The sequence below is a fragment of a genome, unplaced genomic scaffold (assembly GCF_019419815.1).
Source record: "Pyrus x bretschneideri cultivar Hongxiangsu unplaced genomic scaffold, Pyrus_bretschneideri_v1 Contig19, whole genome shotgun sequence".
In the NCBI taxonomy this organism is placed as follows: Eukaryota; Viridiplantae; Streptophyta; class Magnoliopsida; order Rosales; family Rosaceae; genus Pyrus; species Pyrus x bretschneideri.
In genome coordinates, this window is record NW_025999490.1 from 2,747,991 (window position 1) to 2,775,239 (window position 27,249).

Sequence of the window (27,249 nt, forward strand, 5' to 3'; positions counted from 1 at the left end):
ATGAGTAAGAATCATGCCAATCTCAATTCTCAAAGGTGTGAAATACTAATTCGAGAGATTCTTCAGTGTGTACAGTTTGAGAAGAGATCTTTCATATTTATTGAATTGTATTCAATGAAAGTCGTATGTACGGTTTGGAAGGAGTTCTTTCATATCTTTCAAGATTCATCTGTAACACGGAGTGCTACATCACATGTAATTGTAAAATTGAAGGGACACTCGAAAAAAAAAATTCTACCAATTATATGATAGCATGTGGTATACCGCTTTGTGTTTTGAGCACCCTGAAAAATCTCTTTACTGATCGAGAAACAATTGTTTCAATTTTTTCCCTCGTCCCTTGCGCTGATATTCCAAAACAAAAAATTACTGTTGCAATTGGTTATGTTTTTACTACCAACACAGTGATTAGTTGATGAGTGTTATATACCAAGTGATGTAATCTCAATTGATGAGTGGTATAAAAACAAGTGATTTATTTATATAAGTCCGTTGTTTCATACTAGTTTTTTTAATTATCTCATTAGAAGATTACATGGATACAGTCATGTGATGAGAGAAACAAAAATAAAAACGTATGAAGCAAGAGATATGAGACCAAAAGTAAATACATATATATTCATACTAAAGTCCAAAGCATTTACATATTATTGACAGACGAACGAAAGAGAAAAAAAAGAGTTGAAGAAAGAAGGCAGCAAAATTATGGAAGATCTACTTATACTCTCTTTGATATTCCATATATGCATGGAACAATTTCTAGACTTAGGGGAAGGTTGTAGCTGCTGATTGAAGCCTAATTTGTCTATTAAACCTCTGAATAAACTCTTCAACTCTTCTGTTCAGTTCTTCATCCGACATGGTCGAAAATTCATTGTCTTCATCAGCAGTTTGTTTGCGCTTCTGATCAGTTGTCTCTGACCTCCTTAAAGTGTTCTTGCTCTCATTGATCATCCCTCCCTTCGCTTTTGCAGACTTACTTCGCTGATAAGTTTTTGCCTGAACATTTTCTCTGCCAGTTCCACAACCTTTATTCTGATCATCGCCTTTTGATACGTGGATTACCTTCTTTTCTTGGATAACTTCTGTATTTTGAGCAACGAGGATTACTTCTTCAATCTTTGTTTTCATATTGTTTCCCGCCTCTAATTGCCTTGGACTGCTTTTGTTGACAATTTGAGGGTATTGAGAAACAAATGAGGAAGCACTTCGAGCTTGGCTATGCATCATGTACTCTTGGTAAAGATGGTCTTGTTGGTCTTTGGAGGCCGAAGAGAATGCGCCGTAGTCGGCGGCGATGATGAGGATGAGGGTGTTGGATATGGCAAACCAAAACTTGGAGTTCTTAAAGAGAGTTGAAAGGGAGAGGTTAAAAAAATAGAAGATGCAAATATAAATAAATATAGAGAAGAAAAAGGCTAATAAGGATATCCCTTTGGCTTTGTGAGGATAATATCCTCTGGAATTGTAGGGTTTCACTACATCATGCTGCAGATTTGTTTGAAGTTTGGCCATCTTATGTGGAGAAGAGAAGAAGTGGTAATGCTTGAGATGCTTGTGGGGTTTATAAAGAAGTGTGGGATTTTATATGGGAGCTTTTAGTCTGCATCCAGTCAATGACATGGTATTTTAGTAAAACCCACCCTAAAATATAATCCATCCAGATAGGAGAAATTTTTCAGTGTGTTCAGAATATGGGGTTGTATATCACATATCATTATATGATAAGAGGAGATATTTTTTATTTTTTATTTTATTATTATTTTTTTTTTCAAATGTCCCTCTAATTTTATAAGTACATATAACTTACTGTCATGTGTTATGCGCATACTGAAAAACTCTACCGCATGTTGTAAGTTACGTATACTATTACGGAAGTAACCCTAGCTAGCTTGTGGTCTCCTGTACTTAAGAGCAATTGATTGGAAATGCTCTCTATCTCTCCTTGTTATATATATTTTTAAACGGGGTTTTTGAACTTTAATCATTCAAGAAGATCAAAGTTCAATAAAAATTTATTGTTAGATTGAATATTGATTTTAGTTCTCTAATGTGTACTTAATTCAAATTCATATTATATTTTTGTTTTAATATTTAATAGATATCTTATTTAATGTCATTGCATTAAAATTAAAATTTATTATTAGGCCAAATTGGATTCATGGTCCCCGTGGTGATAAGGTATTCAGAAAATTGCCCTTGTGGTAAAAAAAATTAGAATTTAAACCCTTACGGTGAAGGTTATTAGCAAATTTAACCCAAATGTGAGATTTCTATTAAACCTCAATTAAATATAAGGATAAAAGTGTCCAACCACTCTTTCTTTTCAGCCTTCTTTTATCTTCCCTCTTTCTGTCTTTTGTTGTGCCTTCTTCACTCTGTACTGCTGAGAGTCACCAGTCCATCGTAAGCTCTGTAAAACTCATAAATATATGGAGGGCATTATGACGTTTGTTTTTCTTTTGTATTGTATAAGAGTAAACCAGAGTAACAAACAAAATATAAAAAAGTTAGGGTAAAGTACAAAAAACTACCTTAACTATTGGAGTCACGACAGTTTCATACCTCATCTTTTAAAATTAACAATATCATACCACGTCTTACAAATTGGTGACAATGTCATACCTCCGTCAATTTTTCTATTAGTTTTTCTGTTAAGTGCTGATGTGGCAAGAGATATGGATCACTTTCTATTAAAAAATTAATAAAAAATTATTAAAAACTAAAAAAATATATTTAATATTTTTTAAATATTAAAATAATAAATAAAAGTAAAAAAAAAAAAACCCTTAGTCGTCCCTTCCCTTCCCCTCTCTCTCTCTTCCCCATCTTCATTTTCTTCCTGCTTAATCTTTAACAAAAAAAAAAAAAAATTAAAAGCCCAACCCCCCCCCAGGAGAAGGAGGGAGAACCGAAGAAGAAGAAGAAGAAGGAGGAAGAAGAGGAGGAGGAAAAAAAAAAACCCAGAAGAAGGAAGAAGAAGAAGAAGAAGAAGAAGAAGAAGAAGGAGGAAGAAGGAGGAGAAGAAGAAGGAGAAGCAGGAAGAGGAAGAAGAAAACCCATCAACTCAACCCCCTTCCCGGCCTGCCCGCGGAAGAAGAAGAAGGAGGCGAAAAGGAAGAAGAGGAGGAGGAGGAGAAAAAAAAAAAACAAAACAAAAAAAAATCCAAACTACAACCCAAAAGAAGGAAGAAGAAGAAGAAGAAGAAAAAATTAAAACACCCCCTCATACGGAAGAATAAGAAGAAGGAGAAAAGAACAAAAAAAAAACCCCAATCCAACCCAATTCGTCCCCCCTAACCCAACGCGCACTCATCTCTCCTCCCCTATCTTCATCTTCTTCCCCTTCTTCCTTTACCTGCAACCCAGAAAAAAAAAAAAATTCGAACCCAGTTTCGGCCCAAGAAGAAGAAGAACCCTCTCGGTCTCCTCCCCATCTTCATCTTCGTCCCCTTTTCCCTCTACCTGCAACCTAGAAACAACAACAAAAAAAAAAATTCATACCCAGTTTCGTCTCAAGAAGAAGAAGAAGAAAAAGGAAAAAAAAAAAAAAGTGACAAATTTAGTTTCGGCCCAGGAGAAGAAGAAGAAGAAAAAGCTGCAACCCAGAAACAACAACAAAAAAAAAAATTCATACCCAGTTTTGTCTCAAGAAGAAGAAGAAGAAGAAAAAGGAAGAAAAAAAAAAGTGACAAATCTAGTTTCGGCCCAGAATTGAAATTGGTGCAAGTGATGGAAAAGGGAAGAAGAATTGAAATTGGTGCGGTTGAAGGAAAGGAGATGCCGTGCGAGTGAAGGAAAGGGGATGCTGCACCCCTAGGAAATCTTTTTGTTTTGTTTTTTTATTCTTAGATTTTTAATATTTAATTATTTTTTAATCTAGCTGGATTAGTGAGTGGTTCATGTCTCTTACCACGTCAGCACTTAACAGAAAAATTAACAAAAAAATTGATGGAAGTATGATATTGTCACAAATTCGTAAGATGCGGTATGACATTGTCAATTTTAAACGATGAGGTATGAAACTGTCGTGATCCCAATAGTTGAGGTAGTTTTTTGTAGTTTACCCAAAAAGTTAATTGTTCCCAAAAAAATAAACCAAGACTTAAGCTGCTGCTGCTGAATCGGTGAATCTCTCTCATCTCATCTCATGCTCCGGTTTGGTAATTGCTTCCGCTGAGACGAAGAAGAAGAAGAAAAGCAGTCAGCCAGCCACTGCCACTGCCTGCAAGCAATTTTTCATAAACTTGTAATTCTTCTGTCGTCATTTGTCGTCACTCTCTTCTTTCCTTCCGGCCTGCCGGTGGTGCCGATGCAGAGGGCGGTGCTGCTGAGGCACTCGAGGGCGAGCTAGCGCTTGCAGACGAGGGAGCAGGCATCACGGCTAGGCTTGGAGTCAAGCCGCCGGAAGACCTCGACGATCAGCTCGCGAGGAGACACGTGTTGATCCGATCGTGGCCTTGCATTGCACCGTGGAGGTATAATTACAGACACAGAGAGAGGAAGAGAAGGCTAGCAGAAATAAAGAGTGTGGTTGGACATTTTTATCCTTATACTTAACTGAGTTTAACAGAAGTTTGTTTTTTGGGTTAATTTTGTTAATAATCTTCACCATAAGGGTTTAAATCACAATTTTATTATCACATGAGCAATCTTCCGAATACCCTATCACCTCGGGAACTATTAATCCGATTTGTCCTTTATTATTGTACACATTTTAATTCATTAATTTTATTTTACTTCCCTAATTAGTGTACCTACTAAATGTCTGTAACACTATATATTTTACTAAATTAGTTTACTGAAATGTCTGTACCTAAATATATTATAGTGAATTAGTGACACATAAGACAATATGCAAAAATAGAAATGTACCGAAAAATTGAGTACCTATATATATGAAACCGACATGTTGGTACCTAAATATATTATACTAAACTAGTGTACCGAAATGTTCGTACCAAAACATTGTATACTAACATAAGTGTACCGAAAAATCTCTACAAAAATATTTTCTTATATAAAATATCAAGAATTCAAATTCATAATATTTTCATAAAATTTAATTTATGAACACCATAAATTATAAATAAAAAAGAGAGACATTCAATACATATGTTAGCATTAAATAGAGTCTAGAGACTAAAATCAAATTTTAATCTTGTATAATACATTTTACTAAATTTCATCTTATTTAAGAATTAAAATCTAGTTTTCTAATTTTTAAACTCTCAAAGTGTTTCCATTCACAGTAGTTGGATACTGAAATCAAGAACATGAAGTTCGGATTACTCATCTTTTCCGAAAGTCTACAAATTCTTCGTATCTTAGGCATGCTATGGTGGGTGTGGGCCAATGCTTGACACTTGATAAATCATGCTCCTGAGTTAATTACTTGGCATTTTAAGTTTTGAACTAATCCAAATGTTAAGCATGATTAATCATAGTATCACAATGACAATATAGATCTCACCAACAATGATTACGTTAGATAACTCGCAGTTCATATACGAGTCCTATTTTGTTTAGAAATATGTATAACTTTGTTTATGATAAATTTAATGTGGTGCCCGTAATTCCTCTAATAATAAAAATAGTAATATCCTAACATATCTTACTTGAGCTTGCATTGCACTTTTCTGCCCACAAAATTTTCTGGTCTTTGTGACTTGCTTTATTTTAATTAAAATCTGGGGAACAAACACTCATGGAGACCCTAGCATGTCATTTGCCGATTGGTTACTTCAACATCTCTCTCTCTTTCGTAATCGAATCATGGAAGATATTATTAACCATATAATCATACTTTATGTACGTAATTAGATTTTGTAGTGACGAGAGGAACACTCCAAGAACAGAAAAACAAAACGAGTTCGGTGTTGTTTAGTTAAAATATACACTGCGTTCATCATACGAAAAAAATATATTTATATACTGCTTCGATCACGGAACGAAGACCATGATTTGCGGTGCAAGCATCTTGTGGAGTTTAACTAGTCAATTTTAAGGGGCTTGCTGATGTTCTCTATGATCGAAGAACGATACGACGAACTCATGATTTGTGTTGACATGCATACAGAAAATTTACTTAATTTTCATAATTTTTTCTTGAAATTAATACGACCAATTAAACCAGTATGATTGGCTTTGAAACTCCGTTTTTTTTTTCTCTAATTTGTTCAAATCTACAGCCAGCCCTAGCTCACCCCTCTTGAATGCACCCAGGTTTACATTTTTTTTTTTAATTCTGCAGGTTGTTTCAAGAAAAAGAAAATCAAGCATAAATAGAGAAACAATGAGTGGACTTGAATGGCTGAGATTTCATTAGAATCCATATTTTACTCCACACTCAACGACTAAGTATAAATAATACAATGATTAATTGTCAAATCTCTCTCTCTCTCTCTCTATATATATATATACAAATACATACATACATACATACATACATACATACATCAATGATTATCAATTTTTTTTTTTTGAAACATTGATTACCGAATTTGCCATCTAGACTTGCATAGAGATGCCAATTTGCCTGAACTTTAATTTTAGCCGATTACCCTCCTTAACTTTTATAGTTACCCAATTTTTGTGACATCCCACATTGTCCAGGGTAGTGATCTTTATATATATATTATCATCCCTACCTAACACGAGGCCTTTTGGGAGCTTACTGGCTTCGGGTTCCATCGGAACTCCGAAGTTAAGCGAGTAACGCACGAGAGCATTCCCAGGATGGGTGACCCATCGAGAAGTTCTCGTGTGAGTTCCCAGAAACAAAACCGTGAGGGCGTGGTCGGGGCCCAAAGCGGACAATATCGTGCTACGGTGGTGGAGCGGGCCCAGGAAGTGATCCACCCCGGGGCGGGATGTGATAATTTGGTATCAGAGCCTAACCTTGGTCGTGGTGTGTTGACGAGGACGTCGGGCCCTTAAGGGGGGTGGATTGTGACATCCCACATCGCCCATGGAAGTGATCCTTATATTTATATTCTCATCCCTACCTAGCACGAGGCATTTTGGGAGCTCATTGGCTTCGGGTTCCATCGGAACTCTGAAGTTAAGCGAGTAGTGCGCGAGAGCATTCCCAGGATGGGTGACCCATTGGGAAGTTCTCGTGTGAGTTCCCAGAAACAAAACCGTGAAGGCGTGGTCCGGGCCCAAAGTGCATAATATCGTGCGACGGTGGTGGAGCGGGCCTAGGAAATGATCCACCTCGGGCCGGGATGTGACAATTTGACCCATCCTGGGAAGTTATCGTGTGAGTTCCCAGAAACAAAACCGTGAGGGTGTGCTACGGTGGAGTTGGGCCCGGAAAGTTGTCCCCCCCCCCCCGGCCGGGTTGTGACAATTTTCCCCTTGAACTTTAATATTAGCCGATTACCCCTGAACTTTTATAAATATCCAATTTTCCACCTGACACTAGATTTTAAAAAATTTCATCCATCCAATTTTTTTATCTATTTTGATCACGCAGACAACACATGACGATGTATTGGGGCAAAAAAAAATGGAAAATTAGATGGATGAAAAATTTAAAATCTAACGCTGAGGGTAAATTGGCTATTTATAATATTTTAAGGGGGGTAATCGGCTAAAGTTAAAGTTCATGGGGGAAATTGGCTAATTATCAAAGTTCAAGGGGTTAATTGGCTAAAATTAAAGTTCAGGGAACAAATCAACAAATACCTTTTTAATTTAAGGAAAATAATTTATTGGCTTCGTGAATCCCTGTCCTGTTACCTAATGATTGATGGTTATAGTCCACCCACAATTTATACAAAGGGAAATTTTATTTGAACTCATCTAACCTCTTTCTACACCCAACTTAAATTATAAATGTGAATTGTCTATTTTATCCTATTGCATAATTACTATCAAGTACAAGATGAAATTAAGAATAAAACTAAAATTTATCAATAAACCCATACTCAATAATCAAGTTCTACCATCACACAATTTTTATCCTACGTTCATTCTTACTAAATTCCTAAGAGCTTCCATAAAACCCTACGATCACCTAATAACCAAATTTGGTTGCTTTTCATTTCCTCTTTAGCTTCATGTTTACTCGTTCAGGAAGAGCGATAATTACAAGCACTATCACCACAAGAAACAAAAGAGTTAGAAAGCTTTCAACACATCGAAATGTTTTCCATGTCATTACGAGTGCATGTTTAAAGTGTGAGTTCTCTTCTTGTTATTTGTTCAGTTCTGCTTCATTCAACTATGTATGCCTGTAAAAGCTGCATATATTGCTCAAATGAAAATTATTGCCATGATTCTTCAAGAAAACGTGATGAGAAGTTCTACCGAAATTTACTATCACTAAGGTGTCCACATAATTTTACATAAATTCCAAAAGTACTAGTTCAACTGCTTACCTAGCAGCTACTGAACTGTTTAATCTTGAATTACAAATTCATCACTCAATTCCACGAATCACATACAGGCTAGCTAGTTGGACTACTCCATTAAGAGCTTGGCAAAGATCATTTCCTAACAACCTTGCACTCCAAACCGATGTAAAAAAAGTTTAAAAAACAAATTGATGGTGCTGATCAATTCATCTATAGCAATTGGTTGCCATGACAAAATCTTAATTCTTCATTCACTCATTTGGGATTTTATTTTCTAAATGGGTGTAAAGATGAATTTTTATATATTGAATTGAGTTTGTGAGGATAGTTTAGATAGTAAATTTGGGTTTAAAGAGAGATTAATTCTTTAATTAAAAATAATATGAGTGTAAAGAGTAAGTTGAGTGAAGAAAGAGGTTGTATGAGTTCAAATAAAATTTCCCTTTGTACAAAGATGCGGTCCAAATATAGTAAAGCAGTTGTCAAGTAGATTACGGAAGGGGGTTTAGGGTTGTTGATATTTACCCAACACGCCACTACTCCCAAACTGCAAGCACCAAAACCCGGACAAACGTTACAATAATTTCGCATATATATATATATATATATTTTTTTTTTTTTTTAAAATTATTATTATTAATGAGAGAAAGAGGGTTCAAAACTATTACAATAATTTTGCATCACCGTTTGTCAATCTTGAGCTGTTGTTGTTTGAACTATTGCAGTTTTCTTGATTTTTGGGACTTGTCATGCATGAACTGATTTTATATGCTATGATATGTTCACTGGGATTTGCAAATTAAGTCTATGGATTCGTATGTTAATCACTGATCATATAGACCTTTTGTATATTTCTCTTATTAGTGAAACTAGGCTTCTGGTTTGGTATATCAGATGAATGAATCTGATATGTAGGTTCAACGTTCAAGCGAACCTGATGAGATAGTGAGCCATCAAATACTGGACTCTTCATGAGGAGTTTATCAGTCGACCAATGCTTTTGTAGCTGAAATGATTGCTTGATGCAAAGCTCCGACTCCGAGCACTAGAACGGCGTAACAAAAATGGTGTAAGTTCTAAGTTCTAATGTCAATGTAATGCGTGTATAATATTTGATGCAAAGATATGTGATTACTTGATGGAAAGGTGAGAAGAACCAGAACGAAAGCAATCAACGTGAAACTCAAAAGGCCATAAACAAGTAACTGCAGCAACAAAGCAGGTCATTAAATCAGATAACGGTATGTTGAACCATTTATTTCAAAAATATACTCTTAAAATTAGGCGGACTCATTGTCACAAAATAGAAATGTTGCTTAGTTGGATTAAAAGTCAATGGACCTAAATTGAGGCTACATATTGATCTTATATCTAATTATCTCTGGATTAAACCTAATAATCGGCTACCTATTTTGATAATAAAGATCTTTAGGATCAATAACTAATTGATGTTGAAGGAGTTTTTATATGACATCGATGGAGTTTTATATATGTAGGGTGTATTGAATTTTAAAGAAATTGACACTGATGGAGTTTTAAGAAATTGGCAATCGATGTCATGCCCCAGGTTGCTTAAGCTAATTCTACTCTTTTTCTTTACTACCTTATGTCTTTTTACCAAATACTTTGTATCCATATTCTTGTTTCCGTAGGCGATTCCACAACTAACTCGTATTTCAACTTCATGCTTTCCTAACTCGAAACTTTGGCAACAAAGGATTTAATAAAAATTTGATGGGTCGATTAGTCAACCCTTCGTTTCGGGTCTTTGGCTGTGACAACTGACAACTGAGAAATCTGCTTGGCTGATTAACTATTCTCAAGCTTCAAATATTTCACCAAAATACCTTTCCAATTCCAAATACAATGCCCACACACACACACACACACACACACACACACATATATATATAATTACCCACCGGCATGAGTTACTTGTCTTCAAGCAACATTTCTAGCATTTTCAAGTTCTAAACACACCAACACTTTACACTTGACAGCCTTAGCTTTCCTCTTTGTATAATCATGTACGCACATCATCTAGGTCTAACCTGCCTATTGAGTTGAGCTAGACCCTAAAGTCTATACTGTGTCACGAAAATGATGTTTGTGACCAGTTGACCAAAAAATATATGAGGTTTTGCGTGTGCAAACAGATGGCTATGTGTTCCAAAAGGACGGACCTAAAATTTTCTACATATATATAACCGCACAAGGATCACTTTTGCATTCATATCCCCTTCTGTGTCTCTCACACAGTCACCTAGTGTGAGAGGGAGAGAGAGAAAGGAATAAATCACCAATTGGCAGATCTACTAATTTAGTACACTCATGTGAAATATGAATTTGGTTGTCCACAGAAAATGAAAGACAAAGGAAGAATAATGATGGTGTGATGGTCGGTACTTAAAGAAAGAATCAAGCGTTTAGAATTGTGGTACGTTTGGTAACCAAATTGAAAATGCCAAATTAAAAATCGAATCGAAATTTCTGTTAACTACAATTTTAAACAAAAATAACAAATATGCTTTTATTCGGTTTTTGTTTTCGGTGAAAACCAAACCTACCAGTTTTGCTGGCGAAAACTGAACCGAAAACTTTGGTACTTTTCAATTTTGGTAAATTTCAGCTTGGTCATTCTCGGTTCGATTTCGGTATAGGATTCAGAAAATGTCAGCCCTAGTAAGAGTATTACTTTTAAATATGAAATCAACATATTAGCTTGGATGCGAATCTGAAAATGACAATTTGTTCAAATGAATGTCAAATAAGTACTAGATCTACGTTTTTATCGTTTAATTTTGTGTTCTTTGGGGTTACATTAAAGCAAATTAAACTCTTAACCTTCAATTTGCTTCGCGGGGTCAGGTGTTCCCATGACCCTAGCTAGTTGTGTTCCATTTCTTGTATATTTTCTTCTTAGCTCACTTGCATATCTGTGTGAAATCGATATTTGACCCTTTTTTAATGTGTAGGTTCATTGGACTTCTATACTTATTGTATCCTAAAACTAAGACGAAAACATCACTCTTATTCGATTATTGAAGTGCACTCAGCCATTACCCCACCATTACCATTTGAAAGACTTAAATTTGTATATTCTTTATACTAGTACATGAATTTTAACGAACCAATTTACTTTGGTGGACTAGGAGTTTTGTGCATCTTAGAGCATTTACAATGGAACTCTTTATTTAGGGACTTCCACAACCAATTTTTAAGACTCATTTAGGGACTCTAAGGGATTATACGGGTCTCTAAAGGAATATTATCTGCAATATGAGGTTCTTATAGTATAGTCATTTGACTAAAATACTAAAAAATTATTGTTTATTTTGTTGGAGTATTGTGGCTGTTGATAAAAACCGAAAAGCTATCTCTACCTTTAGAAGAGAAAGTCCAAAGAAAATTAAAAAGAGAAGTTGTTGTGTAGCATTCCTAAAAAGAGAAGGCATTTCCACGTGGGTGAGATTGTTCCTTACTCAAAATCAACAGTGAATCCATTCTTTGAGTCCTTATATACAGTCCTAACATTTGGGGATCTCTTTGAGGTATCAGGTAAACCCCTATATATTAAGATACTTTGAGAATTTATATTCCGACCTATTGGAAACCTTTTCTACCTATATTTAGAGATTATATAGTTGTAGAAACTTCATTTAGGTCCCCATTAAAGATACTCTAAGAGTCTATTGTACTTTGTAGATTCGTAACGTTTTCGGGCAATTGTCCAGTACCAATCGGTATTTAAGTCTCTTATTCAGCAAACATACACAATTAATCACTAACTAGAATCTTTCCTAGAACAACAATTCTTGTCCAACACACACAAATCGATTCAGACGCATGGATTCCCAATCGTATCAAAAGAAGAGAGGGAGACCATTCACCTGTAAAAGCATAAGAGCCTTTGATCTGTCGGCTTCCTACTGAGATGGATAGACAGATTATAGAAAGAAAGAGCTTAAGTCCCATCGTGTAATTACAATTCTTCTTTTGAGATTCATCAGCTCGTCTGACATCTTCTTCTACTTCCAGTAACTGTTTTCCCTTCGCCCATCGCACTCTCACTTTTCCATGCAAAGACCAACACTGTCAGCGTCAAACTTGCGCAATGCGGGAAGCAAAGGTGACAACCTTTTTTTTTTTTTTTTTTAAATTTCTCAGCAGGCCTCTGCAAGTCCTGCCACTAAAGATCATGACTTTGAATTTTGATAAATATTTGGGAAAGTATTTTCTTTACTTTCTCTATCCTTTTTGTCATCAATGCAATTCCAGAAAAAGGTGAAATAAAAAGCAAAGAAAAAACCTTGAGCCAGTACTTTTTTGTTCTAACTAAAAAGCCACATTTCCCTCTGTTTTTCTTCATTTTTCACTTGTGAGTTTTCTCTCATTTACGTCCAATTGCTCTCCTCTGAACTTTCATGGCTTTTTTGCCTCTTTTCCTTGTTGGGTTTCTTGTTTTGGGAGGGGGCTTGATTTCAGGGCAGCAAAACTCAGGTGGGATTATGGAAAGGGAGGAGCTTTTGGGACTTTTTGAAGCTTTGGGTGGCCTTCTGGAGGACCCCAGCTGGGCCCAAGAGCACCCACAGCCCTGTGATGAGACTCCATGGCCTGGTATTCAATGTGAAATTGGTGATGAAAATCCTCCAACTTTTCATGTCACAAAGATTCACATTGGCCCTGACATTCTCACCCCTCCTTGCAAATCCTCTGCTTCCCTTTCAAGTTCCCTCCTCAAATTACCCTACTTGAAAACCCTCTCAATTTTCAATTGCTTTTTAACTACACCAGTCACTCTCTCTCCATCACTATTTGGTGCATTGTCTTCCTTGGAAACCCTAGCCCTTGTTTCCAATCCAGCTCTCTCAGGAGAAATCCCCCCAAACTCGTCAAAACTTACAAACTTAAGGGTCCTCAGCCTCTCACAGAACAACCTACAAGGAAACATCCCTTGGGAAATTGGTGGGTTGGTGAGACTAGAGCAGCTTGACCTAAGTTACAACAACCTAAGTGGTGAAATCCCACAAGAAATTGGAGGGTTGGGGAGTTTGACAATCTTGGATTTGAGCTGGAATGTTCTAGAAGGTCAGGTGCCTAACTCTGTAGGGCAGCTTCAAATCCTCCAAAAGATTGATATGAGCTCCAACAGGCTGAGAGGATTGATCCCTCCAAATGTAGGGCAGCTCAAGAGGTTGGTATTGTTTGATCTGAGTCATAACTTGATCAATGGGCCAATCCCAGAAACCCTTTCAGGTTTGGAGAATTTGGAGTATTTGGTGGCTGATAAAAACCCAATCAATTCAGAAATTCCTCAGTTTGTAGGGAAACTTAAGAATCTCAAATCTCTGAGTTTTTCAGGATGTGGGTTGATTGGCAAATTACCTAACTCCCTATCTTCCTTGAAAAATCTCAGTTCCCTCTCTCTAGACAACAACAGTCTCAATGGGACAGTGCCTACAAGTTTAGGGACACTCCCAAGTTTGGATCAGCTGAATCTGAGCAACAACAAGCTGAGTGGGGCCCTGTCACTTCCAGAGGATTTCATTGAGAGGCTTGGGAAGAGGTTGGATGTGAGAGGAAATAATGGGCTGTGTGCAATCAATCCATTGTACAAGAAGAAGAAGAGCATCTCTGCAAATCTGATAAGTACCCATGTTTGTTTGAATGCAAGTGGAGCAACAAATGACACGGCCTTGGCTGGTGAAGAAGAACCAAATGTGTCTGAGAGAATGAAGCCATTTGGTCAGTACCCTGTCGAGAACAATAGTTCTGGTTCTCCATCGAATTCAAATGCAAAGACGGTTTCTTTTGGTTTTGTTGTGTGTTTCTTGTGCCTCTTGTTGTAAAAACCCACTTCGTTTTTGTTCAATTTTAAGGCAACTTGATGAACTTGTTTTGATTTGAATTAGCTCATTGATAAAACTAGCCAAAATTTGCATACTGCGTAATTAGTCCGCATCAAATACATCTTCTCGTAAATTAATGTAATTTAAAGTAGAATATCGCATTTCAATAAAAACAAAAGATCAAAATAAAGTTTGTAACACACGACTTTTTGCAGCCTATTTTCTTTTTGGATTTTACTGGACTCATGGTATTTACTATCAAAAGCTGATCAGTCTTGTCTGGATGAGAAAAGAAAAGAAGAAAAGCCGATCAGTGTTTGTCAACTTTGTCTAGTGTCAGGTCTCATCACCGAGAGCTGCCTATAATCTGTATATTCTGCAGGCTTTTGCTAAGGAAGCAAAGAGATACCTTGATCATTTACAACATTCTGACTTTAATCTTCATAAACGTTAGTAAATGACATTGTTTCCAGTGAATGAATTATACCTGTAAGGAATATACGTACGGAGAGAGAGAGAGGGAGAGAAAAACGCGAAACAATATAGAGGAAGATTATTTCTCCTCTTAATCTCTTTTCTTTGTCCTCTCTTTCTACTTGAATAGTTACAGTTAAACCAAGTCAATGTCTTCTATTAAATTTTTTTTTATAAAAATAATAAGATAAAAAGTAAAGTGTAAGAAAATGGGAGGAAAGATGATGAAAATACGAGGTCCTGCTCCAAATAATATAGATCGGGTTACACTGGAATTTGGTAATGCAGTTGGGCCTGAATCTGAAAGTTATAAGCAATTAAGAAAGGCTTCCCTTTTCTTTTGATAAATTTTGATTGAACATCCAAATCCAAAATCCAAATGTTTAAAATTGTCCAAAAGCTGCAGATACATTCCCTTTCTTATGCAGCTCCTTGTTTCTCATACATGCATCAAAGAAATTAAAAAGAACAAGTGGAAAAAGAAAACAAAAATAGTTCAGTACATGAACTTAATGTGGGCCCACAAAAGAAAAAGAAAATTAGTGGTAATTAGAATCAATGATCATCAATGAAATCAAAGCAAACTCAAATTCTGACAGTACTGCTGCACAATCATCATCCTAATTAGCAATACTTTTCTTTTAATTAAGGAATAATAATATTATTAGACATGTTTAATCCCACATCCAAAAAATAATAATTTGCCAATGTACTTCTCCACCCCTTAATTTTGTAAAGTAAAATTCTTTTTAGTTACTAATCACATCGTTACGCTAAAAATTTATTTATATTACCTTGTGATCAAAATTTGCACAAAATAAAGAACGAAGTTCGCTTAATTTAAAATTTTATTTAGGAGGGTGTTGTGGAATATTAATCCATGATATTATTATTTTAACATTAAATGGGATGAGCATGAAGGAACGATAGATTTGACAATTCCTCTCGCCTTGAGAAACCAAATCCACTCACGTTTCTTTATTTTCTTATATGGATGCGTACCTCTTTTGTCTTCACCCCTTCCCCATCATTGTTTAATACTTTTTTTCTCGAATCACTCCTGTCACTCTGATCACTTTCTTTGTTTGTTCACTGAAAAATTGTATATAAGGATCCAAGTGGGATTTTGAGTTTTGAATTTTCTCTCTTCTCTCTTTAGCCACCCTCTTCTGCAGCTCCTCTTTGTTCCTGCAATCACACAAGGTGTGTTCTTTGCACTCTTTGATTATTTGTTTAGATTATTTCATTGAATTTCGACATGGGTTTTGATCAAAATCATGTATGATGTATTGAAAATGAAATCTTTTCTGATTGTTGTATTGAAATCAATGTTTTTCTTTCTTTTTTGCCAATCATGTGTTTGATTTTTTTTTTTTCTTCTGAAGTGATGTAGTAGAATTTGAGACATGAGTGCAACAAAGTTTGATTTTTTGAATCCGATATGTGTTTGGATTGTTGGGTTATTGTTAGATTTGTTCAAGCTTAATTCTGATTTTTTTTATTAGTGGGACTAATCAGAAGTTTAAGGAACATAACAAGCTACATCAGTCTAGTCTCAGGATATGGATCACTAGTCATAGCTTATGAGTTTGATCGTTCATAGCCCTACTGCTTTACATCTGTTATTGTAAATGCTTGGGATACCGTCACCCTTCTTCGTTGCATGTAAGTTCTTCTCCAATTTAAGATGTCCCAAGAATGTGTTCAACTTGGGGATCACATCCCCTGCAGTTAAAATTTGAGACTTGGAAACTTGGATGCCACTGGTTTCTGGTTGGACTGGTGTAGGTTTAGGGTTTAAGGGAAATAATGAATGTCGATGGTTCATAGTTTCTATAACTTAAAAATTAGGATTGCTTTTTCGGTCAATTGCTTGATTCTCTGAATTTGAAAGAATCCGACATAACATGATATTCAAGTGATTTTCATTCACTAATACTGTGGAGATAGCATAAACAAATTGCAGAGATGGAGATAACCAATGTTTCTGAGTATGAAGCAATTGCGAAGGAGAAATTGCCAAAGATGGTTTATGACTACTATGCATCAGGTGCAGAAGATGAATGGACTCTCAAGGAGAACAAACGCGCATTTTCGCGGATTTTGTAAGCCTTATCTTGCTTTTGGGTTTGGCCAATCATCTCGAAAGTAGTTCCTTTTGTTTTTTGATTTTTTCTGGGTAGATTTCATTCATCATAAGAAAATTTTCAATTGAAGCTATTTACTGAACTTGTGTATTTCTTTTCAGATTTCGACCTCGTATTCTTGTAGATGTAAGCAAGATAGACTTGAGAACAACTGTTTTGGGCTTCAATATTTCGATGCCAATTATGATTGCGCCTACAGCCATGCAGAAGATGGCTCATCCTGAAGGTATAAACCCCTTTTGTAAAGGGGTACTTTCTTGTTTATTTATACTCTTCTGTGACATACAACTATATAAGTTGCAACATTTATAACTCAAACAGCAATTGGAATTACCATCAATGCCTTTCAGTTGCTGAATCGGCTCAAAGCTCGTTAAAGTTTCTCTTTGTCAAGTTTTTCTTATTAACCAGAGATTGGCTAAATTTAATTTGTAATTCTCAATCAGGAGAGTTTGCAACGGCAAGAGCAGCATCTGCAGCTGACACAATTATGGTATGGCTTAGAACCATCCAGTTATTTTTCTAAAACTGAATTCTGTTTTCCTATAGCAGTTTCTTTAACATTAGATTGTATCAACAATTTCAACTTATGTACGCAATTTTGGTTGTTGTAGACACTGTCATCTTGGTCTACTTCCAGTATCGAAGAGGTTGCGTCAACAGGACCTGGCATTCGCTTTTTCCAACTCTATGTGAGTTTAAAATTTATCCCTCTATTTTTTTCTGCTACTTTCTTTCTTATTCTTTTATCTTCTATTTGGCTAAATTCACTCATTTAACATGCGGTGTTAGATAAATGCTCTAGTGCTGAGAGAAATTTGTTTCAGGGAGAAATTTCATTCACGTTACGTTTTTGTTGAAAGCTTGGTTACAATTTAACGAACTAAACTTGTTCCCTCAAACAGACTTCCTTATAATTTCAAGGTGACTTTAAAAGTTGAAGTGAGTTCTTTGTCCTCCAATTAAGTGACCTCTGTCTCTAATTCGCTATATAGAAGTTAATTAAGGCCTGAAACAAATATTTACCTTCAAGGTTCTCATTTGTCATGTGTTGTTAACCTTATCAGTGATTGATGTGCTTCTTTTTAGGTGTACAAAGACAGAAATATGGTTGCACAGCTTGTAAAAAGAGCCGAGAGGGCCGGTTTTAAGGCAATAGCTCTTACTGTGGACACTCCGAGGCTTGGACGCCGAGAGGCTGATATTAAGAACAGGTGGGCATTGATTCAAGAATGGTATTTGTAAAGGAAAGTGTTATTGACACTCCAAAAATCTCATTCTACACTCCTCACAAGTGTATTTTTCTTTCCAAGTATAGAAAGTTTGGAGTGTAGAATGAGATTTTTGGAGTGCCAATAACAAGTCCCTCTGTAAAACTAAGAAAGATAGTTACTAGAAACATTTTAGGTTGTTTCATTACGAATTGAAATCTCATTTAAGGTCTTCAACAGATTTGTATTGCCACCAAACTTAACATTGAAGAACTTTGAGGATTTGGTTCGTGGAAAGATGGATAAGGTGGGTGACTAACCTGTATGACTTTCAATATCAGACAAGTATAGGTAACTTAATTTTAACGCATACATTTCTTAACTTTTTGGTGATCAAATTTTAGACCAATGGTTCTGGACTTGCATCATATGTTGCTGGACAAACTGACCAGTCTCTCAGCTGGAAGGTAAGATGGTTGCTTCAATATATGATTATTCAAACAATAAATCTGAAGTAAGATTTCACGCGGTATTTTTCGCCACATTCACAGGATATACAGTGGCTTCAGACAATCACCAAATTACCAATTCTGGTTAAGGGTGTAATTACTGCCGAGGATGGTAAGCAACCATATCCCTTACTCCACATTCCAATAGAAATCCAACTCCCCAGCTTGGTCTAGTATTGAAAGTTTATGACAAATTAACTATATATGTGCTGAAAAATGTAGCACGACTAGCCATACAATATGGAGCTGCAGGAATTATCGTCTCCAACCATGGAGCTCGTCAACTTGATTATCTCCCTGCAACTATTATGGCTCTGGAAGAGGTACATTCGCTTCATATATTCTGCTTTTATCAATTTGTTAAATGCTTAGTGTTCTGAAATTGTTGAGTATTCTCTCAACAATTCATATTCTTGAAACTCTAGTCATTCTAAATTCCAAGTCACTTTCTTTGCTGTATAGAGCTGTAACTAGTAATTTTCTGAAATTATGGTTTTGTTGTAACGGCTTATAGGTCGTTAAAGCTGCACGAGGCCAAATTCCTGTGTTTTTGGATGGTGGAGTAACGCGCGGAACGGATGTTTTTAAAGCTCTGGCTCTTGGTGCATCCGGCAGTATTTGTGAGTAAAGCTTATGTTACTTGACACTAAATAAGATACTGCAACTGTAATTCATTCAGTTGCCTGCAGCCTTTAATTTCTGTTTATATTAAAGCAACGAATCTAAAACAATGCCCTTAACCTACAAGTTCTAATCTGATACTTACAAACCTCAATTTTGCTTATAAGTATTTATTCATTTTGTATTCCCTCTGTTCAAATTTCAGATTGGTAGACCGGTGGTGTTCGCATTAGCGGCAGATGGCGAGGCTGGTGTAAGGAAAGTTCTTCAAATGCTTCGTGACGAATTTGAGCTAACCATGGCATTAAGTGGTTGCCGTTCGCTGAAGGAGATCACACGCAACCACATTGTAACTGAATGGGATCGTCCTCGTGTTGCACCTAGATTATAAGAAGGCCACGATTCTTTTTCGTGGATTGATACGATGAACTACTAAAAGTTTCCTGTCTTGAACGTTTAGGAAAATAATATTTGAGAACTCAAACTTCTGTATTGGTTCAGAAAAATATATCTGAGAACTCAACTTCTGTATTGGGAATCAAATGGTAGTCAATAAAGAGCTTCTACTTGGTTATCTTCAAACCAATATTAATTGGTTTAAATTCTGCTTCTGAACCGAATCTATCATGCTTGGTCATGTGTTTTATTTCTCTACTTCCACATGACACCGCGTGATTAGTTTCAGTTCTTTGCTTCCACATGACATTGCATGGTTGATTTGAGATTTCCCATCATTAGCATGAAATACCCCGTCATTAACATTTGAGTTGCATGTAAGTTCGTCTACTTTCCTCTTCTTTTTGCCGTGATGATATTATAAGCCAAAAGGGAGAGACATATAGTATGAATCCCTTATTTGAATGCTAGTGGTAGGATACTGAAAATCCCCATTACCATGTCACTTAACAAAAACTGCCAGGAAACTACCCAAGCAATTTCTTGCGAAAGACACCCATTTCCATCTTTTCTTTAGCTCCAATACCATTTGACCATTTTTTTTTTCATTTAGCTTATAAGGAAAGATTTTTCAATGTTAGGCTAACATTGACATGATGTTGTTCAAGACCATAGGTCAATTTACAACTACATATATGCAACATCCATCTTTGATTGTTAAAAAAAGCGTTGGAGGGTGTAAAGTCTCCACACAAAAAAACTGTTGAATATAAGTTTCACATCAGGAATTTGAAAAAATAAAATACTATATATAAGTGTATGATTTTTATTTTATTGACACCGAGCTATTTTGTGATAAAATTTAACACCTAGTAATAAGTGGTTAAATTGGAACAATGTCAATGTAGTTAGGGGTGACAAAATAAAATCTAACTTATATTCATCGTTACATTACTACTTACGTCAAGGCCTTTATATAAAAACATGTTAATTGTGCTTATTTTCTTATTTGGTTATCATCCAACGAAATTAGTGAACCATTTGAAATTGGTATAGTTTTTGAATTTTTCAAAACATGTACTCCAATAGTTGATTTATTTGTATCAACGAAAAAAGGTGTACTTGCCATAATGTACGTAATCTTCTCTCCCGCATCAACAAAAGAACAAAAAAAGTCATGTCATAATTCGATAGCAAAATAACACCATATGACAACAAAGACCTAAATAAACAAAAAACAACAAACATATGATGTCTCCCACATGATGATTTGAAGTGCTTAAAATTAACCAATTTACAAAATGCTCTCATAAATCGATGATCAACCTCTAAGCAAAAACAAAAAAATACCAATCAGATTTATTAAGTGGCCATAAATAATACATTCTAGTGCCATTCCTAGTGATGGAATGGAGATGTTGCTTGAGTCCGATGCTTTCTCTTCTGCAAAAACCTTTGGAGTGATTTCTTCATAGACATACCAGCAACGGGGCTACACAGCGGAGACATCACATTTGGTGAAGGTGGTTCTGCTGATCCACTTTGAGGAGTAAATAGACTATTTACCTTTTCCTCCATTTCTTTGTTTGCAAGAAAAAGGATGAATCTGGCCTGCAAAACGCTAACAAATGAATTTAATAATTTATTAGTAATTATTTCTTTATATGATTAATATCTATTTGGTTGGTAGATTATCTTAAACTTCAAAAGAAGGAGAACGTGGATCCAATTGGAATGTTATATATATTCGGAAAAACAAGCTTGCGTCATTTGTGGTGTAACTATTCATTCCATATTAGGATTTTTCTTTATAGGCTTTCAGATTAGGGTTAGAGGTATTAGTTGATTTGCCCTTAAACTTGTACAGAGATGAAAATTTTCCCATCGAACTTTACAATGAGTTCAAATCGATGAACAACAGTTGAATACAAAAAGATGTTAAACGGAGAAATCTTTATACGAGCAGCAAGCCATAATAATTAAGAATCTAAGAAAAAGTAGAGTACTTAATAAACAAACACACGACGTACCTGAAGCTCTGTAAACGCACACCATTCCGTTGTAGAAAATGGTCAGCCGCTGCTTTTGTTCTTGGTGCTGGGTTTCATTAGGGTTGGGGAAGCGTGAATCAGCAGAAGGATGCTGAAGCTCCAGATTGCAGTTTCTCATGGTAATTTAGGGTTTGGAACTCAAATTACCAAAAAACCAAGAAAAACCAAGAGACTGAAGGATGATGATGAAGATTGAAGAGAGAACAAACGAAGATTTGGAGTGGGTTTTAGAATGATGTTATGGCTTTATATATGAAACTGTCATATGCATGCCGACTGAGAAGGTCCCCACATAAATGTGACTAGAAACGCTCCTAACACGAAACGCACGCACTTTTTACACCAAGATAGTGATTAGCGGCGAAAAAGATTCCCTTTTCATTTAATCACGTGTATCATGATTTTTAAACTTGGTTTTTTTCTCTCTCTTCTTATTTTTTTGAATTAAACTGTATTTTACACCACAAGATTTGGGCAATTTATAAATAAGCCACAAAATTTCAAATTTCGAATATTGACCGAGTAATTTTTGAATTGTATCAATTTAACTTCTTTGTTAATTTTAGAGTCTCTTAGACATGAAGTGTTGATATTGCATAAATTGAGTTTGACCATCAATTTATATAGGGATTAAAAAAGTAAAGTACTAAATGGTAAATCGACGGACAACGTGTGTTTCAAATGTGACACATACTATGCCACGTTAACACTTAACTCTAATTAGACGATGAAATTGATAAAGAGGTTAACCTAATGCAATTTAGAAATTACGAGTGTAATATCTGGAAATTGAAATCCAATAGATCTGAAATCAATCAAACAATGGATATAAATGAATATATGATATGTCTCTCCCACACGATGATTTGAAGCGCTTAGAATTAACTAATTTACAAAAAGCTCACCTCGATCGATCAATCACCCTCTAACCGAAAACAAAAATACCAATCAAATTAATTAATTGGCCACAAATAATAAATTCAAGTGCCTTAATTCCTAGTGATGGTATGGAGATGTTGCTTGAGTCCGATGCTTTCTCTTCTGCAAAAACCGTTGGAGTGATCTCTTCATAGACACACCAGCTACGGTGCTACACAGCGGAGACACCACATTTGGTGAAGGTGGTTCTGATGATCCACTTGAAGGAGTAAATGGACTCTTTACGCTTTCTTCCATTTCTTTGTTCGCAAGAAAAAGGATGGATCTAGCCTGCAAAATCCCAACAAATCAATTTAATAATTTGTTAGAGGTTAATTATTTCATTATAATATGACTAATAGTTATTAGGGTTGGTAAATCATCTTAAACATTAAAAGAAGGAGAACGTTGAACAAAATGGTTATACATATTTGGAAAAACAAGCATGTGTCATGTGCGGTCTTAGAACTTTTAAATCATATTTGGATTAGTTAGGTCAAACATATAGTTCTGTTCTTTATTCGTGCTAATGGGGGAGGGCGGAATGCATCTTTAATTAAAAATGTGAAAATTTGTGACCAAAGGCATGGAACGAAATCAAAGTGTTGTAAAAATTACATAATTCAAATCATGAGCAGTTTTCTGGGAAATGGAGAGTCAGCACTGTCATGAGCCATAACACTACAGACACAGCTCACTACAGCACCTTTATCTCTGCAATTCTAAACCTACTTTGATCTATCTATATTTCATTTGCAATAAACTCCTAGATTATGAACGACAGTTGTTGAATAAAATTGAAACTTAATCGGAGAAATCTAAATGCACGAAACTGATCTTCTTGTGTTTTTAGGTTACAGATTAAGAAACAAAGAATTAAACACTCATGACATACCTGAAGCTCTGTAACATCTCGAACGCACATCATTCCGTTGTAAAATATGGTGAGCCGCCGCCGCTGCTGCTGGTGTTCTTGTTGCTGGGTTTCATTAGAACCTGGAGAATATAACTGAAGCTCCAAATTGCAGTTCCTCCTCATGTTGATTTAGGGTTTAGACTCAAAATTATCAAAAAACCAAGAGACTGAAGAAGGATGAAGAATGAAGATCCAAGAGAATTGAAGATGAATTGTGAGTTCTGGAGAATGATATGATTATATGGCTTTATATATACCTTACACTTTGAACCAATATAGTATACGTATTTTAAACGTGCTTTTAAAAATTGCTCTGCTGCTGCCACCGTTCATTTTCCGTGTGCAGTTTTTTCTTTTAAAACTCTTTCTTCGTTTTTTCTGAATTTTACACCGCTTTCTTTTTCACTCACGTGCTCGGAGTCGGCACCACCTTTCTCCATCAGCAACAACTAGCCTTTCCATTTTTTTTTTAATTATTTTAATCATTTTGTGCAAGATTACAAGAAATTAACTTGGCCCATCAATGATTGATTTGAGAGGAGCTTTTCCTTAATTTACTTCGTAATCAATTCACGGAATTTCAAACTTATGATCTGAATCATTAATAATATAAATTATATTAGAATAAATTAAGTTATCATCCCTCTTTTTTCTATTGCATTGATTAAAATATTAATTCTTTTTAATTTTTTATCAAAATCCCTAACTTTTAATAAATGTTATTATTTCAGTTATAAATTATTTACATATCAATATAATTAAATTTTATTTCTAAAATATAGTGTTAGAAACATTACATTTGGTATATTTATATTTATGATTAAACTTTTTATCATATATTTCTATTTTTTGTTTGTACCATTTTTAACTGGCAACCCTTTTTTAATTTGTACCAATTTTCTTTTTAGTTTTAATTTGTACCCATATATTAATTTCATTTTGTGCCCATATTTTCTAAATTTTTAGTTATACTCATAATTTATTTATGATGTACCCATTTTTCTTTATAAATGTACCAGTTGGTTATATGTAAAATGTACCCATTTATTTTTTTGTAAATGCACCAATTTTTTTATGTAAAATTTACCAACTTTTTAATGTAAAATCTATTTATTTTTTATGTATAATGTACACATATTTATAATAAAATGTACCCTTTTTCAATTTTTTTGAACACTATGTGTGACATCCCACATCGCCCAGGGGACTGATCCTTATATGTATAATCTCATCCTTACCTAGCACGAGGCCTTTTGGGAGCTCACTGTCTTCAGGTTCCATAGGAACTCCGAAGTTAAGCGAGAAGGGGGCCAGAGCAATCCCATGATGGGTGACCCACTGGGAAGTTGCTCGTGAGTTCCCAAAAACAAAACCGTGAGGGAATGGTAAGCCCAAAACGGACAATATCATGCTACGGTACTGGAGCGGGCCCGGGAAGTGATCTGCCCCGGGCCGGGATGTGACACTATGGGTACATTAGTTTGACATTTATTATTTCAAAGTTATATAGTTACATGTTTTTATCTATTTATTCAATCAAAATTTTTGAGTATTTTCTTTTTTATTGTAATCATTTTTAATTTATATGCCATATACTATGGGATTTTAAATCCCATAACATGTCAAGTAATTAATATCAAACATATGGAAATATATATTAATAGCAATAATGAGGTGTACAAAGTCAAGGAACATTGACCAAAAATTAAATACCATCAAGATTTTAGTCAAAGAATTTTAATGGTTACGGACCGGATCTAATGTTTCCCCTTATATTTCGTCAAATATGAAGAAGTTAATGTCATGCCGTAGCGTGCCATGATAAAGACAAAAAGTTTATGTGCATGTTCTACATGATAAGAATTATTGACTACACTATACAATAATTGTGGAACGCATTGGTCTTTAATTATCTTTCTAAGTTTATGCCTATCAAATTGTTTATGCTTTTTCTTCAATCCTAGCAATATCATACAAAAATATTTAAAATAAAAATAGAAATTTTGTGTCACATCCCAATTTCGACTCTGCTGTAGCACGATATTGTCCGCTTTGAGCCCCGGCCACACCCTCACGATTTTGTTTCTGGGAACTCACACGAGAACTTCCCAGTGGATCACCCATCCTGGGAATGCTCTCGCCCGAACTCGCTTAACTTCGGAGTTCTGATGGAACCCAATGCCAGTGAATTCCCAAAAGGCCTTGTGTTATATGGAGGTGGGCATGTACATACAAGGCACATCACCCCTTCTCCGTTGGTCGATGTGGGATGTTACAATCCACCCCTCTTAGGGGCCCAATGTCCTCGTCAGCACACTTGTACCACACGGCAGAGTGGCTTTGATACCATTCTTTCACATCCCAGTCTCGACTCCACTGTAGCACGATATTGTCCGCTTTAGGCCCTGGCCACGCCCTCACGGTTTTGTTTAAGGGAACTCACACGAGAACTTCCCAATGGGTTACCCATCCTAGGAATGCTCTCGCCTGAACTTGCTTAACTTCGAAGTTCCAATGGAACCCAAAGCCAGTGAGTTCCCAAAAGGCATCGTGCTATATGAAGGTGGGCATGTACATATAAGGCACATCACCCCCTCTTCGTTGGACTGTAATATCGATAGCTTAATTGTTGGGTTCGCTAAGCAAGCGAGCAAGTCAGCTCATTTACGGCATCAGTTATTCAATACAAATTATTTTCCTACTGCATAATTTTTATAGGTATTTTGCTATTACAAATTTTTGGGTGTGTTACTTTCGTTTTCGATTTTAAACTCAATACAAATATTTGAATCGTATGTTTATATATATATATATATATATATATATCTGTTTTTGATATTTTATTATATATATACTTTTTTCGTTATGTTTTACGTAATAATTGGTGTTTTCAACCTTACGGTTTATAGGGGTATTATACTACTATATTATCAAGGAAGAAAGAAGGTATGAGCTTGGAGGCATGAAAAAGGAATAATTGCAATCCGATCGCGATAGAATGATATTCTTTTTTATTTAGCCGCTAACTTGATTTCTTCCTTATCATTATATAAATATTTTCTTCCCTATTTTCGAGTATCTTACTTATAACAAGTTACTTTAAATTTCGGGGACGAAATTTTCTTAAGGAGGGTAGATTGTAAAGACCCGTCCCCAAATTTTGAGGTTTTAATAATTTTAATTTCTGAATTTATGAAAATGCCCTTCGAAACAAATACATTGACTTTTGTTGATTGCCTTGTTGTGTCATGTAGGATTCGTTTTCTTGGCGTATCCTCGTAGTACTCATCGTTACGAGCACGTGAACGCAAATGGAACGTAATTTGGAGTTATAACAAAGGAGTTATTAACAAATGAAGTCAAGACAAAATAGTAAATTGATTAATTTTTAGAAGGCTCCAGATTTTTGGAGCAAAATTTGCAAAGCCACGTGTGTGGCCCAGATTGAATAAAAGAAGAAATAGACGGGTAAGAGAAGAGATAAAAGAGAGAAAGTAGGGGCGGGATGCCCATTCAGAAGAGGAGAGAGAAGAGAGTGACCAATGGGAGAGGAGAAAAAAGAGAGAAGGGGAGAGGAGAGAAAAGAGAGAAGGGGAGAGGAGAGGAACCCGCCGGGTTCCCCTTGACCCGTACCCGACCCAGAGACATCCATGTTTTTCAATGTTATTTAGGTAATTTTTTCTGGTGAATCACGTCCTACCACCACTACCAAACATCTACCCGACCCCCTTCGTTCATTTCCACCCAAAATCCACCTAGATTGACCCTGTTTTAAGGAAGAACAGAACCCGTGG

The 27,249-nt window shown here is 35.6% G+C and overlaps 5 protein-coding genes across 8 annotated transcripts; 2 read left to right on the forward strand and 3 right to left on the reverse strand.

Annotated features, from left to right (window-relative positions):
* Positions 1–592: 592 nt before the first annotated feature.
* On the reverse strand, positions 593–2,025 carry LOC125476559. Its single transcript, XM_048582831.1, has one exon. The coding sequence runs from the start codon at positions 1,513–1,515 to the stop codon at positions 766–768; it is 750 nt and encodes a 249-aa protein (XP_048438788.1). The 5' UTR covers positions 1,516–2,025; the 3' UTR covers positions 593–765.
* A 10,269-nt stretch (positions 2,026–12,294) lies between these two features.
* LOC125476480 (receptor like protein 29-like) lies at positions 12,295–14,255 on the forward strand. Its single transcript, XM_048582669.1, has one exon. The coding sequence runs from the start codon at positions 12,788–12,790 to the stop codon at positions 14,210–14,212; it is 1,425 nt and encodes a 474-aa protein (XP_048438626.1). The 5' UTR covers positions 12,295–12,787; the 3' UTR covers positions 14,213–14,255.
* A 1,350-nt stretch (positions 14,256–15,605) lies between these two features.
* On the forward strand, positions 15,606–19,756 carry LOC125476309 (glycolate oxidase-like). Of its 4 annotated transcripts, none has more exons than XM_048582184.1 (12): positions 15,606–15,889; positions 16,653–16,791; positions 16,935–17,059; positions 17,280–17,326; positions 17,448–17,525; positions 17,923–18,047; positions 18,285–18,351; positions 18,449–18,511; positions 18,596–18,665; positions 18,776–18,876; positions 19,068–19,167; positions 19,342–19,756. In XM_048582184.1, exons 2-12 carry the CDS (start codon positions 16,655–16,657, stop codon positions 19,563–19,565), a joined length of 1,137 nt encoding a protein of 378 aa, XP_048438141.1. In that variant the 5' UTR covers positions 15,606–15,889; positions 16,653–16,654; the 3' UTR covers positions 19,566–19,756. The 4 variants fall into 4 exon arrangements, with proteins under 4 accessions (XP_048438141.1, XP_048438140.1, XP_048438139.1 ...); XM_048582183.1 differs by having other exon boundaries at positions 15,613–15,889; positions 16,637–16,791; positions 19,068–19,173; positions 19,380–19,756; XM_048582182.1 differs by having other exon boundaries at positions 15,616–15,889; positions 19,068–19,173; positions 19,380–19,756.
* A 977-nt stretch (positions 19,757–20,733) lies between these two features.
* LOC125476411 (protein TIFY 5A-like) lies at positions 20,734–22,052 on the reverse strand. The gene is made up of 2 exons (XM_048582560.1): positions 21,597–22,052; positions 20,734–21,191 (listed from the first exon to the last, which is right to left on the reverse strand). Exons 1-2 carry the CDS (start codon positions 21,737–21,739, stop codon positions 20,969–20,971), a joined length of 366 nt encoding a protein of 121 aa, XP_048438517.1. The 5' UTR covers positions 21,740–22,052; the 3' UTR covers positions 20,734–20,968.
* Positions 22,053–22,402: 350 nt separating this feature from the next.
* Positions 22,403–23,689, reverse strand: LOC125476410 (protein TIFY 5A-like). Its single transcript, XM_048582559.1, has 2 exons — positions 23,435–23,689; positions 22,403–22,830 (listed from the first exon to the last, which is right to left on the reverse strand). The coding sequence occupies exons 1-2, from the start codon at positions 23,576–23,578 to the stop codon at positions 22,618–22,620; spliced, it is 357 nt and encodes a 118-aa protein (XP_048438516.1). The 5' UTR covers positions 23,579–23,689; the 3' UTR covers positions 22,403–22,617.
* Between the last annotated feature and the right edge of the window lie 3,560 nt (positions 23,690–27,249).